This window comes from Vanellus vanellus (assembly GCF_965231255.1).
Source record: "Vanellus vanellus genome assembly, chromosome: 8".
NCBI lineage: Eukaryota > Metazoa > Chordata > Aves > Charadriiformes > Charadriidae > Vanellus > Vanellus vanellus.
Window position 1 is genome coordinate 15,647,729 of NC_138913.1, and position 16,323 is coordinate 15,664,051.

Genomic DNA, 16,323 nt, shown 5'->3' on the forward strand with positions numbered 1-16,323 from the left:
TACTTGGGACTGTTCAAAGGGCTGGAATACCTTGGTTTCTTTCTGACTGCTTGGATCTAAGGGAAACCAGACAACTCAGAATAGTTCCTGTGTTTGACTTGGTCAGATTATTTTTGCAAATCGCCAACTACAAAAATAGAGGAGTGAGTATTTGATATTGGCAATATTAACATTCCATGGAAGATGACTTAATTTATTGCCTCTCTATAGTGTGAGTGGTCTCTACCTTACAGAGATCCTACCAGGAAGTTTCCAAACAAGCAAGGCTTTTATTTAGAGTGTTATATGGGATCTTTAATTATCTCTTTCAGTTGAGCTTTGTCAAACTACTGTGACTTTCTGTAAAGACACAGATGTAAAACCCAGAACAGTTTGACAGAAATAGATATGAATGATTGTGCTCTGCCTCCCTCTGCTCTGATATGATCTAAGCTGAAAATTTTTTCGTTCTCTTGGGGTGTGTTGAATATACAACTCTGCTACACTGTTCTGGAATAAAAAAAACACGTCTCATTTAACCTATTCTGGAAATAGTTATGCAGCCTGTAGATATAATTACAAAATATGGTGAGGCCTCTTCAAAATACTGTGTAACTTAGGTCTCTGAGGAGGATTACTATTATCTTTCTCAAATAGGTAAGTGCTGAGAAAACACTATGGGATAGGAAAGAATGTGTATATGAGAAGCGTCATTGTGCAACTTGTATTACCATTTAAACTATACATCTGATTATTTCACGAGACTGCTCTATTAATTTCAAAGCAGTGTGTGGTAGAACTGAAATTCCTCTGAGCTTTATTCATCTTTAAACCGCTGTGGGTGCTCCAGGGGTGAGTTGTTTACCAGCATTTTGTGGAACTTTGAATTCTAATGCTAAGTTGGCCACTGGCTTGCCTCTCTCCTGAAGAAATTAACTTCTTTGCATAACTCGTTTATAATCAGAGTCTGAGGTCTTAAGGTATTTGGAATGAGGGATGCACCCATAGATTCATAGGCCCTGGGGGTCTTTATCTGACCTCTTAGAGTAAAATGCCTTTGAGCTGACAAAATCTCTTTTCAGTCAGGAGGTGGTTTGCTAAAGCTATTGGAATAAATGCTGTTAAAACTTGAACTCGAATATGTCAGGGGAAGAACAAGGTTGGTATTGTATTGTTAGCATAGTTGGTCTTCTTTTGGCCTGATGATCTACAAGATGTTCATAGTTTTGACACAGCTCACGCTGAAGATCAATTTAGCAACCAGGTCTGAGTTGAGTGCTTTGTGTAATTTAGTTGGTAGGTTGGCCTGATGCACTGTATAGGGACGAGGTTTTGGTAATATACAAGATCTTGATTAGCTTTGTTCGATAGTACATTTGCTTAAGGTAACTAAATATAATAGAGGATGTTGTGTTTATTAGACTAAGCAAATAAAAAGAGAAGATTTTTTTTTTTTAAAAAGTATAACTGTTAAATAAGCTTGACATTTCAAGTAAAGTCACTAGTTTAAAGAACAAATGTAAAAAGTGGTTTTAGGTTCGTATGCTGCTTTTTAAGAAATGCTGCAGAGGGCAGTAGAATCAGATTTTGAGGAATACCTTATTTTATAGCAAACCCTCTGCAGTGTAGAGCAATAATACAAGACATGAATAGAAAATAGTGAAGAAGGGAGAAGCCTGGTTTTAACTACTTTACATTTTGTTCTCGAGAGAAACTCAAATTTTCTCGTACTTAATGCAGCTTTTATGACTTGCTTAGACAGCTGGATGGTTTTCAAAGAGCAGCTTTCAATTACCAAAAAGACAAATATGTATCCTGAATTTTTAGAGGACAAGCATGTGGCTACTATTTATCCAATGTTCCACATTAAGTACTGTAATAACTCAAGGTGGTTTACCTTCTTGAGAGGGGTGGGCTACCACAGAGTCAGGTTGGGATAAGATGCTGCCTGTTTTGCAATTAGCATGAAATAACTGATACTGGCTGTACTGATTTAAAGTTTAAACATGAGGCAGGGCTTACACGTTTTGACTGATTAGGGTGTCAATTTAAGAAGAAATGTATACTTCATATGTCTCAAGCATCAAAGAAGTAAACTTGACCCAGGATATCTTGTGTCCTCTGTTCCCTATTTAATACTGTGTGAAGCAGAACTCTTATTAATCCTATAAAACTTTTTTTTTTAATGGTAGAGAATCATGAACAGATAGTGAAAAAAGTAAAACTTCAAATCCTTCCCAAATAGTGTGTCCCAAACATTTCAAAGAATAGTTTCAGTATATAGGCAGCTAGTACTAGAATTTCCTCGGTATGAGGTTTCCAAATTCCTCATAGAAACTTGCAATTACAATGTGAGGTTCCCTGAATTACTATCAAATAAAAGGTGATGAAGTTGAATTGACTTTGATGTAATCGAAGCAATACGTTGCTACCGAGATTGACCACTAGATGGTGATGCTACAGAAGGATTTATTTCAGTTGTAAAACTGAATTTAGCTTCTCTATCATACCTTCAGGTTGACGTTTTTGAATTTAACATTAGTTTTTTATTAAATAGCTCCAACCAGGTGAAATATGTCATAGATATGATATGATATCAAACAATTTTTTTAAACTGGAATGAAAGTTGGAGTTTTCTATCAAGGAAAAAAAGCTTTGGATAATAGATTATTACAAGGTTTTAAAATAATGGGTCATGATGTAATAAGACAAAAAAGAATCTGTTTTAAATTGCAGTATTCTTTATTTAAAGCAACCTGCGCATGAAAAGGAAAATATTTTGTTTATAGCTCTATATTTATGATGTAGCATGGCAATTCAATATTTCAGTGTAGACCTTGATTTGGGCTTATAGGTATTTCTGTATTATGTTTGTGTGTTATATGTTGGTGTTTGGGTCTATTATTTCAACCTCCAAAGGAAACATGCAATAATTTGTAAACTACTAAATATACTTTGTACTGGAAAGATATACCATGGCTAGTGTGATAAATGTTAATCTTTATCATGCTCTGTAATAAATTCTTAGTATTACAATATTCACTGCAGTTCCATTATAGCCACAGTTCCCATTCAACATCTGGACAAGGCTGTTCTTAGGGAGTTTTCCAATAATTTGATAAATTTATAATAATACTACAGCATGGTTGCATGCAGTAACAGGAAGCTAGGCTTACTAATTAAGAAAAGTCACTTCTGTTCTTTTTTCTTTAACTAAATATTTTTTTGCTGATCTGTCTCTGGAGATTTTCACCATAACAGCAGTCTCCAAAGGGTGTGAGAAAACGCTTGCACTTGGTTTGTTCCTTACACTCATAGCAGACATTGAGAGCTGAACATAGATGTTTTAGTTAGAACATTGTACTAGCTTTACTAGTCTATTAAGGTATCTAAAAATGCTTATTCATGTTGTACAGTAAAATTTTAATTATTGACTGAATAGTACAGCCGTGAGGAACTAAAGGTATTCTACTGGCTGAATATTTAGCATCTTTAGAATACCTTTGTGCATCATCAGTGAAGTCGCAGAACAATCCAGGAATTGTGAGAAATAGGTTGGGTGGGGAGTATGTTAATCTTTATAGTTATGTAACTGGACTCTTGTACATATTTCATGCAGCACAGTTGGCTACTGTTCTCGTGTGTTTGCAGAAACGATCATCTCTGTACAAGTGATGCTGGGAAAAGACAATACTGAGCAGGTCAGGCAGTGTAGTGATTGCCCTTTTTCATTACTGGCGGCCTGTTTGATCTCATGCAAGGACCTGTCATTCTGGCTGAGCGCTGTTACATTCTGCTAGAGTACTTGAGCTTCAGATAATGCAATTAAAATCCCCACTTCCCTATTCCAAAGATCTCGTTAACAAAATGTTTCAGGCATGCAGATTAATGCTGCTTGCCCATTTAAAGCATGGAGTGCAGTCTTTTGTTCTATAAAGTTATTTCAGTGAAGAAAGCTATGACTTCATAATATTATGACAAATGAGTTTTCCTATCTTTGAACATTGCACTATTTCAAACTAAGGTGAAATACTGTCCCTCATTGAAAAAAGATGAAAGTTTTACCCCCAAATTTTAACTAGAAGAATCTTTTTGCCAAAGTGAAGCATCTTGTGCTGGGTTGGAAACTAATCTGATGTGTTGAATACCTTTGAACCAATAGCTCTGCCCCATGTCAGTGCCCCTCTGCTTTATCTGTGTTTCCGTAGCAGTGTCAGATCTGGGAGAAATTAAACTTATTCAGGTTCAGTTTGCCTTAGAGTGGAAGTAATCCTTTATTAGAGTAAAAGCGGTAAAACAGAGCTTAACTTCTTTGGCTCTATGAACCTCTGAACTGTTGGAGCTTGGGATGGTATAGAGGGGAGGGAAGGATTACTCCATGCTCGCACTATTAGCTACTGAGGTGGGCAGTGGGTTAGTTGGGCATTTTATTTGATCTAATGCTGTGATTATGTGTGTATTAGGTAAGAAGTATGCTCTTAGCCTAGCCTAACCTTTCCTCTTGCTTAGAAGTAGCATCCCCAGTTTTTGTGCTAGATACCCTCTACTTCGTGTAGTGTACACATAATTACAAAAAAGTTTCTGCTAGTATATATCAGTGGTACTCAAACCTTCCACATGACGGGCTTTGTAATCCTAGTACGGCAGTCCAGTTGACTACACGCACACTGTAGTTTTACTCTGTGAAATAAATGTCTTGTGCCCACTTAGTGTATGCCTGCTTTTTTCACGTTTCACATCTTTGGGAAAGTATTTCCAGGACCTAATGATATTTAAGCTTAATGGCTTTAAATTAACTCTGATATGAAACTGCTTATCTATTAGTGCTGCAATGCTGTATAACAGTCTACTTAAACTGACTATGATATCACAGGAATGAAATATGGCAAGGTGGTACTCGTTCTTAAAATAGCATCTGGAAGGGAGAGGAGAAATGAGAACTCAGTCTCATTTCTGTACTGGCAAAACATGGTGAAACTATTCTAAAGAGTAGAATCAATGAGTATGTGGAGAAATTACAGATGAGAAAGCAATAAAAGCATTGTAAAGAGAAGTTCTGCCATACAAGTCTCTTAGACCGTGTGCATAAAGATCATCTAGTTGATGTAGGTTTCCAGGTTTTTTTAGATGCACACAATAGAATTCCTCAAAAAAGGTTACAGAGAAATTTAAGCTGTCATAGAGTAAGAAAAACAAAAAACAATCTTGGGATTTAATTGTTTAAAAAAAAATCCAACAACAGACCAACAACAAAAGGAAAGTAAAAGGTAAGAAACAATATCAGTAATCATGATGGATGGACATTACCAGAAGGATCTTGTAAGAACTTGTGTTCTCATTGCTTCATCTCAGAGGAATGAGTGCTCAGGGTTATAACAGATTAATGGAATAATTGTCATGGTACTCAAGTTAGTCAAAAAGGCAAATGGAATACAAGAAATATCTGGAGAAGCAAATGGGAATAAAATTGTGTTATTTTATCACTCTACAAATCTGCACTGTTCCTTATCTTAATGAAGCAGGCATATCAATCTAGAAATGGTTCGTAGAAGAGAAGTGTGGTCAGAGACAGAGGGCAGCTACTGTACAATAAAAGATGAATCAGTTTGACTCCTCAGTTTGGGGAAAAGCTGAGTCAGGAGATATCAATAAAACTACAGTCAGTAGTGTTGAGTCACTAAAATTATGAAAATGACTAGAGAATGGTTATTCCAGAAGTATAAATTTGTATTTGGAAATATAAATTAGCAGGTGATAGTTGTCTTATAGCCCCTAAATGCAGTGATCTACAGTCAGCTGCTGATAGTCTTTTGGTTTCTGGCTATACCAATAAAGGTATTACAGCATACATGGCTTGCTTTGTCTCCCTTTTTTCTTCAACTGGAAGCATGCACTTTTAACTCCTTCTGATTAATCTATGAAGGAAATAACTGCTTATGTAAGTGTTGCATATACACAGATCCTTCCTTTAGTGCAGGACAACCGCCTTTCTCTTTGAACCCAAGTCTTGTGCTGCTAAGCTTAATAGGTTCCCTTCTCTTTATCTCCTGGTGTGCCTTTCCTCCAATCCCCATTCCCTCAAGTGCTTGCCCAGAAGTCTTTTAGAGCTTGTGGAGCTTCTTTTAGAGTAGCGTTCTCTGTTCATTAGAAGAGTTTTTCTGCTCTCAGAGACAACTGATGATCTTTATGATTTGAGGAACTATGAAGGGAACATTCAAGGCTAGCCAGCAGTCAAAGTAATTGTAACTTCCCATTTGCCCTAGTACATTCTCTTGCTTACGTTACTTCCTGAATCCCGCTCTTGTTTGAGCGGGTAGGTGAGATTACCCTGAAGACAGAAGATTTCTAAATGTTTCCATTTAGAAACTAAAGATAGGTTGATGTGTAATTTGCAGGATTGGTTATGATTGTGAGAAAGTTGCAATCTGTTGCCTTTTTCTAAATGGAGACTTTTCTAAAGCTTTATGATGTCTTCAGTAGGGATACAGCACTTCTAGAGTTAGGAACATACCTAGAATAGTGAAGATTGTAAAGAAAAATTCGAACATGCTCTCAGAAATACTCATTTTTAGACTAGCATCATACCTTGGTTGTCACTCTTGAGAGGAGGTGCTCTACAATCTTTAGTGAAAGTGCCTTGCCCAAGTTCTTGATGGGTGACTACTTTTAAACTTCCTTTAATTGAAGAATATACAAATACGTGCAAAGGTGTCAGTTTGTATCTTATAGTAAGAAGCAGTTGACCAAATTTGCCCCTTTCTTCGTATGGATCTGCTCAACAAATTCTTGTCAACAGAGACAAGAAAGAAAGAAAAACTGTAACAGATGGACCGTGGATTAATCCAAACATTAGAACAACCTGAGATGCAGTAATCAACATCAAGTCTTCTTAATAACTGGTTATACTCTGTTCGCCTGAGAATTCCCCCGAGCTCTCAATGCAGTTGGGTTCGTTTTGACGACTGAAGAAAGCCAGAAAGAGCTTGCATTAAACACAGGATGTTTTTATCGGTCTGGCGTGCCAAAAAGATGGGCAGGAGACTCATGAACAGGGTACGGAAGACCAGGCAGTTCAATCTGCACAGATTGGTAGGTTGTCTGAGGTGTAGTATGAGTAATAACATAATAATCTTTTATAGCCAATATTTATACGAAAATGTATCATTATAGAATAATCATGCTGGGGTGTTTACTTAAAAGATAGTTTCAGTGGTAAAATATCTACTTTTTATTGACTATATAAATCAAAATTGATCAAGGGCTATCCTTTGAGTCCTGTCTCAACTAAAAGCTAAAATAAGCTTTCTAATGTATGTTAGCAGAAAGAGTTAATAATTTCTTTTTCCACAGTATCCAATTTGAGTAGTGTACTCTTGGGCTTTTGCTTGGAATATTGTATATGCTTGTTAATGAGATTTAAATTTGTTATGCCAGTAAAAATTTACTAAACACAGAATTCTGAAAAGTCTAAAAAGTAAACGTGAATTTATATCTACCTTTTCAGTGGTGTGTTTTGTTCCCCTGCCTGGCAAGTTAAATTTGCATAGTCTGTATTTGAGTATTTAAATTGAGCTTTGCACATTTCTTTTGTCTCTATTTTTTGGGGTTAAAACTCTATGTGATACTGAAAATAGTGTAAGTCCCTGCCATTGTTTTAGGTGGTTCTTGAATTTTCTCTGTTAAATACATCAGTTTATTCCGTTAGGGTCTGTGCTTATTTTAGCCAATATTCTGTTTAGCAGGATGGTAAAAAAAACTAATATAAGACACTTAAAATGCTTTGGGGTTTTGTTGTTATTGTTTAAAAACGGTAATTGAGATATAACTGCTGTTTGCATACACAAGCAGTTTTTGTTGCAGTGCATTTTTAATTTCAATGTATGCATGCTGCTTGTAAAGGTACGTCCAGGAAAACTCTATCTCTGAAATTAAAATATGGCATTATGCCATGTTTTAACCTGTCCTAGCAAGCTGATAATAAGAACTGGCTCAGGTACAAAGACAGAGGAACTTTATCCCAAGTATTTGATATTAATTTTTAAAATCAGTAGCCACTGTGATTACTGTATCTTGTTAATTAGCCACAGATCAAATAATGTTACTTTGCATTCACTACAAACACAGATGTATCTTGCAATAATTTTATTAAGCTGTATAAAGGTATGTCTGCTGACACAGAAACGTTAATTTTGTGCTGTTTTTGGGGGGGGAGGGGTGTTAGAGTGTGTGGGGGGGTGTTGTTTTTGGTGTTCGTGGTTTTGTTTGGTTTTTTTTTTCTTAGTCTGTAGAGTCTCAATTCTTGCCTCACAGAAAACGGGAATCCTGAGATTCCCTGGTGAGCCTCCCCATTCTACCTCCTGACTCTAGAGACAGTCATTCAGAGATGCAATTTCAGCTACCACCTCTGTGTTGATGTTAGATTGTCTCCTTTGTCTGGATACTTCTTTTTCTGTCCAAATAGCACTTTCTCTGATTCCTACAGTAGGTGTTTGACCCTCTGTTGAAATGCTCTTTGACTGAAACAAGCCCTAGTTTTTACTCCTGGCCATTGTTTTTTTCAACTGTACAAGCAACCATTCTTCTAGTCTGGACTCCTTTGCATTGTCCTGATGTTGTACACCTCTAGAGTTATGCCATGCCTTTATCTTTGGGTTGTTTTGTAACTTGAAAAAAATCAGGATTTGTCTCATCACTGCAATACAGGCTCCTTCTACAAAAAACTGCAACTATATCTTCTTAGGCATCAGCAAATCTTGCTCAATGTCATTAACATCCATATGGAGTGTAGGTGACACAGATTGCTGTCATTTATCACCAGTGTGATTGCATAACCTCTTCCTGAAGTACTTTTTTGGTTTTCTGTCTCTACTGGAATGAAATCATAACTTCACTTTCAGGTTTTGGTTTTTTTTTTCTTGTGTGTCCATATGAGCCTTTCCTGAAGTGCTGATTTCTAAAGTCTTTGTCAGTGATGCTGCAGTTGATTGTTGGCTGGGTGGGAATCATCCTGGACAGAAACTGCCTTGAAACACGGCAAACCTGTCTCATCTTCAGACAGGCTGATAAAACAGCAAGAAAAATAGGTACTTGGTACATTGCTTGTCCATGTACTGTGGTGTTCACTTTCAGAATTTTAAACAATACTCTCCCATAAGACTCTAAGTTTGGAGCCTATGGAGATGTTTTTTTGAAAGTTTTATGCTAATATTTTTGTCCTCTCAGATCTTTTAAAAATGTGCAGCAGTGTGGACGTTCAAGGACATATGAAGATAAGTGTAAAAAATATTTTCACTTTGACTCTTTATAAAAAGACTTAGAATTCAAAACATGTAATGTGTAGTTTGTTGCAAACAGCTTCAATCATAGCCAGGGATTAAGAAACTTCTCCAGTAATAAATTCGTAGGCATTTTTCTGACTAGGTATTTAGTTTGAGCCTGGAAAATGTAGGGCTCAGGTGGGGCTGCAGTCTTCCTATGAAAAGAATTCACATTATAAAAAGCTTGTCCATTTAAAAGGATCATTGCGTCTACTATGTCTCAGGCGTTTCTTTACCTCCATTATCTATCTTATGAACATGGCTTTGAAGACATTGCACAAGTCAGACCGAGTTTCATATGACTTACACTGATAAGCCTTTGTTTTTGTGGATATTAATAAAGTCTGAAAGATGTACACAGAATATTTGTGTGATACGTTGCTGAGCTCTACTCGTGACTAGAAGTAAATGGTGCATTGATTTATTACCACAGCTTTAAATTAATGTACTTATTATTTCTGCTTGTAATATAAGCTGTCAGGAAAAATTTGTTACACAGAATAGGATTGCTGTCAGTAAGAATTTGATAAGCAGAAGAGTATATTGCACCAAAAAAAGTATACGGGGGAATTTGGTAATCTTTGCTAAAATGCACATCATAATTCAGTGGTTTTGTAGAATTGTGGTGTTGTAAGTTGTGGTAGTGTTGTAAGGAACTTTTCTGCCTTTGTTCATCATATGGAGAGTTTTCTTCTTTTTGAAAATGCTTGCTCTGGTGTTACAATTGTGACTATTAGAGCATTTTGTACAGAAATACACCACAAACAGTTTTGATAACTTTGTATTGGATTTCTGGAAGCAAGCTTGTATTGAAAGCCTTGACACTTAGCTGATTTCCTAAGTAACCTCTTTGATGCAAGCTTGAGGATTTAAAATAGTTGGCTGTAAAAATTTGAAAGATGAATTCTGTAAGGTAATTTGAATTCCATATAATCTTTTATAGATATACTGACTAGTGCGTATTCTTTTTTACTGTGAAGAGAGCAGAGAAAATGCACATCTATAGCAGTAATACTCTTGTGATTTGCATTGGAAATCAAAGTAATGTTATTGAAAATTTGCTAGTGCAGAATAAGAACTTTTCATTTTTTGCCAATTCTTGCACTTTGAGAAATAATGTTGGGTCACAAATATATGTTTTTATTGGTTTTGTATGATGCTTACAGTAATCACAGAATTTTGGAAATGGGTATTATAATCATGACAAAAAATAAGAACAACAAAGTGTTGACTTTTAGTGTTTAATCTTACTATCTCTAATCTTCTTGCTGACTTAAAAAAAAAAAACAAACAAACAAACAAAAAAAAAACCACACAAACCCAACCCCACTAGACATCCATTGATAAGCACAAAATGACTGTTTTGTGGCACAATGGTATCTTAGCTCTGTAATTGTTTTATGCAGGGGGGGGAGAGAAGAAGAAACCAGGAAACACTTCTCTCAAATATTTTTTTCTGAATGTGTGTTGTTAAAGTCTTTTTGTTCTGTGAAACGTTTTCAGAAAGACAGAATCAGTGAACAAGTGCAATTATACTGCATGCTCCCTGTTTTGTTCGGTTCAGGTTTATAATTTATGCAAGCAAGGAAGTGAAAAGATGCTATTGGATCTTACTACAGGCAGTGATTGAAACTTGGTTATTTTTGATCCATGCTTTCTCCACCCAGTAGCTGTTATCGTGCACCACCATCCTCATAGCTGTGAATTTATAACACTGTACTGTACCTGCTACCCAGTTTCTCTTAAATATCTGTTGTCGGCTAGGAAGAGAAAACAAGCTTTTGATCCTGTGGATTCTGAAAAAGGAAAAATAAGAAAAACATTTGCTTGCTGTTTTTTTTTTTTGGTTTTTTTTTTTTTTTTAAATTGCTCAAGATTATGCTCATCATTGCAATCACAGGTAGAGAAGGGAGGTAGGGGGTGGAAAAGCTTGGAAGAAAAATAGCATCAGCTATCAAGAATTTTATTTTCCTGGCTTGTAAATGATGCTGCTGTAATTCTATCTGCATTTTTTTTTTTCCTGCTCATTCACCACTCAGCAGCTGGTAGGGAAGTAAGACTGCCTGGCAACCACCTGCAGAGCTGCAGAGATGAATTACATTTTCGGAAATAACACACTCCTCTATTCTCGCGCCAATCGAGGCAACACTAGCTCAAGCCACAGTTCTGTAGGCCCAAAGCACAAGCAGTGGGCAAAGAAAGGCTCGACAGATGAGTTACGGAACGAGCCTTCCCGTTGGCAGCAGATAGTTGCATTTTTCACTCGGAGACATGGTTTCATTGACTGCATTTCTGTTGCTGCCAGCTCCACCCAGGTAATATGCCACTTGTTGAAATTGTGTGTGCATGTTTTCTTGTTACTTGCTAGTCAGAAATAACAATCTATTTATATATGCATGCTTTCGTATAATCTCCGATTTACGAATAGCGTTTTCTGTCTGCTTTAATTCTTACATTTTACAGACCTCTGTATGATTTTTAGCATTAAAGCAAGGAAATGGAGCACTAAAATGAGATCTTGTTTCTTTTTAAAGTTAATTTGCAAGTGGTGAGCCTCCAACAAGTTTAGATATGAGGTATTTTAATGAAATATTGAAAAATGTAATTTGCATTCTACTGCCTGGCCCTGGAGGGGAATAATGTAGTTAAGAAATACCAATTTCATAGCTATAGTAAGATGTCAGTTCAAATAAAGACCACATATTTCCTGGTTAAGGAATTGTTTTTAAAGGGTAAAATAATTTAAAGTCTTAATTAGATGTAGCACGACAAATTGTAGCCTGTAATGGTTTTCTGGATTTTTTTGGCTGCTAATAATCCATAAATAAGGTGAAGGAATACCTTACGTACAGAATATACATTTCATAGTGCAGTCTGTAAGAAAAGCATGACATTTTTTCAACTCGACTGTCAATCTGATCTAAGTGATATTTTTAGTAATCATGATTGAAAGTCAGGTAGAAGGAAGAAAGCTAAATTTCAAGTCTGTGGATTTTGGGGTGGGTTCTTGACGTTGATACTGAGAGAAGTTTAAACTTACTGGCATTAGCAAATGACTATGTCTTTGAAGATTGCTGAGATGTCAGCATCGTTTAAAAATGTGATATTAGAATTGTTCTAATTTGCTAAATTCAGCTTTAATAAAGAATAATTGCTTTCTTGATGTTGCATAACCTGAAGTACTCCAAAAACTTGTAAAAAAGGGAAAAAAATATTACCCTCAGACAGTGTAATATTATTAAGATATTTCATATCTGTCGCTAATTGTTTCAAAGATGATAAACTGGCACTTCCTCTGGAAATCTGCTTATTGTTGCCTGGTTTTTTTTGCTTGTGAATTTAGAGTAAACAATGAATAGGAGATCTTAGAGGGGGATTTTCATTTTCTTGTTGCAAATGTACATGAATGTCAAAGAGGGATCCTGTAGTTTCTATAATGGGTCATTATACAACTCTAAGTGGTGCATTAGGCAGATATAATAGATTTTAAGTACTGTTATTTTTTTAAAGCCAAAATGTACACTGTTGGCCTTTTGAATAAATATTATGGTTGCTCTTATTTGTTTAATGTTTGAACAAGTAATATTTGGAATGCATGAAACTTGCAATTGGACTGACTAGTCAGGACTAGAAACTGGCTGATAAATAAAATACCGAATAGCCTCTGCTTTGAGTGTGGGTTGGACCAGATAGAGGTCCTGACATCTCTTCAAGCCAAAACTGTGATTCAGTCAATATCCCAATGTTTGTTCTATTTTTCTGCTATGAAAAAGATAGCTTACCTCTGTGAAAGCCTGCCAAATTTTTCTTGTAACTCTTGACAGTTCTTCCATTAAAAAGAACTGCTTATACATGTTCATGGCCAGAAGGAGGGGAAAAAAGCATAAAACATTTTGAAGTGGTTTTAAAAAAACTTAATGAGCATATTCAGAAGTAATACACTGAAAACATAAGAGCTTATTGAAGCCTCTTCCTCTGGAAAGATGCTGTACAATCCTCCTACCTTATCCACCCATTGCAGCTGTTCTAGCCTCAGGGACGGAAAAAGACATTTAAAGATTGCTCATTGTGGTGCAATTCTGTTTTCCAGTTGTCTTCAGTTTTTGTTCTGTGATGTAGTATTCTGAAAATTCTTGACAACTTTGATTTGTTCATTTAAGATACATCCCCATCACTTGAATGTAATCACATTTATGGAGTCCAAATAAATAATTAGATGTGATGTACTTCTCTAACCTTGTCTGTTGAAATTTTACTTGTGATGATGGGCTTTATATATTCTTATTGTTGTGATGTCATGATTTTTAGCATATACAAAATCAAACATGTTTTTTGAAGTACTGGTATCCTGCTTGCTTTGTGAATATGTTACATAGCACCCATTTTTAGCTGTCCCTTCATTTGTTTGGCTTTCTTGGATGGTGTGGGACGGTGTGGAGTGGTGGTACTTGCTTAGTTCCCTTCATTACCAGTGACAGGGAAACGACTGGCCTGCACACCCCTGTCCTCCTCTGGGGGCTGCAACAGGTCACCTTCTCCCCAGCTAGGTCGCAAGAGGACATTTGCTAAAGAAGGGACTTTGGATTTTGGGGTGAGGTATTTTCTAAGTAGGGGGTCTTGTACCCTAAAGAAGCAAGGAAGAAGTTGGCAATGGATATGGTAGGACTGCTTTTTGCTGTGGTTATCGCTAGGCTTCTGCCCAAAAAAGTGAGTGTCTGCACAAATGCATCGCAGCACGGAGGACTAGTCAGGAACGAAAGGCTACTGTAAAAAGTCATAGCACCCTGAAGACTAGCAATCCATTTTCAAACATTAAAGGTGCCTTATTTACTAGTATTGCCCCTTTCTAATGTTATTACAAGATTCAGATCACACAGCTCTCACTGGAAAAAGGCACCAGTGGAAACAGATGGTGTAAACAGACACAAACACAGCCAGTAAGTGGTCATTCTGACTCTCTGCTTGTGTCCTGCCCTAGCCAAGGTCTCCAGGGTGCTCTGCATGGAACTTGAGGTGGTTGTAGTGATTTGTAGACTTTGCATTACTTTAATACCGAGGAGTTCAGGGATCAGACACTGCAGTCTGTCCATAGAGCAGCAGTACTTCCCGCTGGGTTAATACCCGCTCCATTTGCGGTGGTGAGCTGCTGTAGAGGTAGCAGCGCCTTCCTGCCCTCCTAACCACACCACGCTCCTTTATGGGTCTGGAGAAGCTGATTTAACATGCTCAGACATTTGAGGCCTTTATTTGTTTCTTCCTTCTGCATTCCCTGTTATGAGGAGTTAGTTACTTAATTGGAAGAATTAGGGAATTTGATTAGAAGTTGGTCTTTCAACTTTTGTCAGCAAACATTAATTTCTTTAATAAAAGCCGAGTCTGTGGCATAAAATGGAAGATGAGGATAAAACCAAACATACCACAAATTGATACTGTCACAAGGGTGAATAACTAAGCCATGAGCTTAGTAAATACATGGTTATGCAAATGAAAAATACTGGGTAATTTGAAGTGCTGTCCTAACAAGAGGTATGCATATTGCATCAACAGAGATAACTGTATTCCAGGGCAGTTCTTTCCCCCAAAGTCTTTCCAGAGCTCTGAGAAGCACCTGTTCCTGACAGGGAATGCAGCTGTCATGTCTCAGAATACATTTTAACTCTCAGTAATATTTGGCCCATGTTGTGCTACAAAGTCAGAAACTGGGATTTGTCTGAAACTCACATGGCATTGAACAGATTCTAACAGCAGCACATTTAGGCTATTCTTAGTATGTAATATAGTTTAATATGCTTCTGGCATTTGATACTAAAAAATTGTTTAGCTCTTTGAATATGCTGTGCTAATTTATGCTTCTATTTTTTAGGACACATTTTAGGAAAGGGGGGGGAAGAAGGAGAGGGGCAGAAAACCCCTTCTAACTCCACTTATACATTTCAAAAAATTTTAAATTTCAGAGCTTATCAACTGCTTCTGTGAGTTGTTTGAGCCCTTGTCTTTGTTTCTCTTCCTTTTAAGCTCTTTATAAAAGTTTGGCTGTATGTCACTACTCCTGGAATATTGCTTTCAAATTCATTGAAATAATATGAACATGGTTCTAGTATGTATGAAATGCTATATGTAATCAGACAACAACATAGAGGTGTTTTAAGGTGCATTTAAAAGATATTGATTTAAAAAAAAAAAAAACAAACAAAAACAAACCCAGGTCTCTACCCTAATCCTTTTTTTTATTGTACTACTTGCAGTTCAGGAATTGCAAAAACTGGTTTCATACAGCAATAGATATGATCCTTCCTATAATTTTGGTATAGTTCAGTATTTATTTAATTTTAGACATTGAGATCATAACACGAAGGCACATGCTGAAAATATGTGAGATAAAAGATAAAATAGTTCTGATGTAGTATGTGGAGGCTTAATTAAATAAGCAGAAGTTGAAAAGAAAAAAGGGGAGGCCTTCATAGAAGACATGGAACTAAACCTGGAACTTGCAGCAGGAAGTTACTGCAACTAAAAGTTCAGGCAATTTGATAGCAGTTTAACTATTAATTATCTTGGGCATATCAGGGTGTGTTACAGTGATATGTTTTATGAGCATTATTAAACTTCGGTGTGGATGTGTGACTGTTTTAGCAGCCCTTCGAGTTAAGTGAAACTGGGACTTCATTATGCCAGCCATTGCATAACGTGAAGTTCTTTACTCACAGGATTTGTTTTATTCAATACATTTTCTTGATTTAAAGAGGTGATAACAGTAAAGAAGAAAAGAGTTACAAGTGTAACTGTAGAGAAGCTTATATAAGTCCATAGAACAAATTTTGTCATTTTTAGATTATTTTTTTTTTAAATGCAGACTTTTCCCTGAGTTTAAAATTTGAGCATACATTGCCTGGAAATTGTTGCTGCTAATACTGTGATAAACATGTGAGAAAGCAGCTTTAAATAGTATTTGCTTTGGATGATTTTAAGTATAAAAAAGTACCTTCTGAAATTTAAACATGAGTTTTACTGTACTAAGTTTCCTTCT

At 36.3% G+C, this 16,323-nt stretch overlaps 1 protein-coding gene across 2 annotated transcripts in view; it reads left to right on the top strand.

Annotated features, from left to right (window-relative positions):
- Positions 1-16,323, top strand: part of DLG1 (discs large MAGUK scaffold protein 1) — a gene marked incomplete at its 5' end in the record, with an annotated part of 115,024 nt that overhangs the window by 11,865 nt on the left and 86,836 nt on the right. Inside the window, one exon of one of the 2 annotated variants that reach the window (XM_082486981.1) lies at positions 11,387-11,611. The exons of the other annotated variant lie outside the window; for it this stretch is intronic. Within the exon in view, the coding sequence (XP_082343107.1) occupies positions 11,387-11,611 (225 nt within the window). Of the gene's footprint in view, positions 1-11,386; positions 11,612-16,323 lie in introns of those variants that run through there. 2 annotated transcript variants of the gene reach the window in all.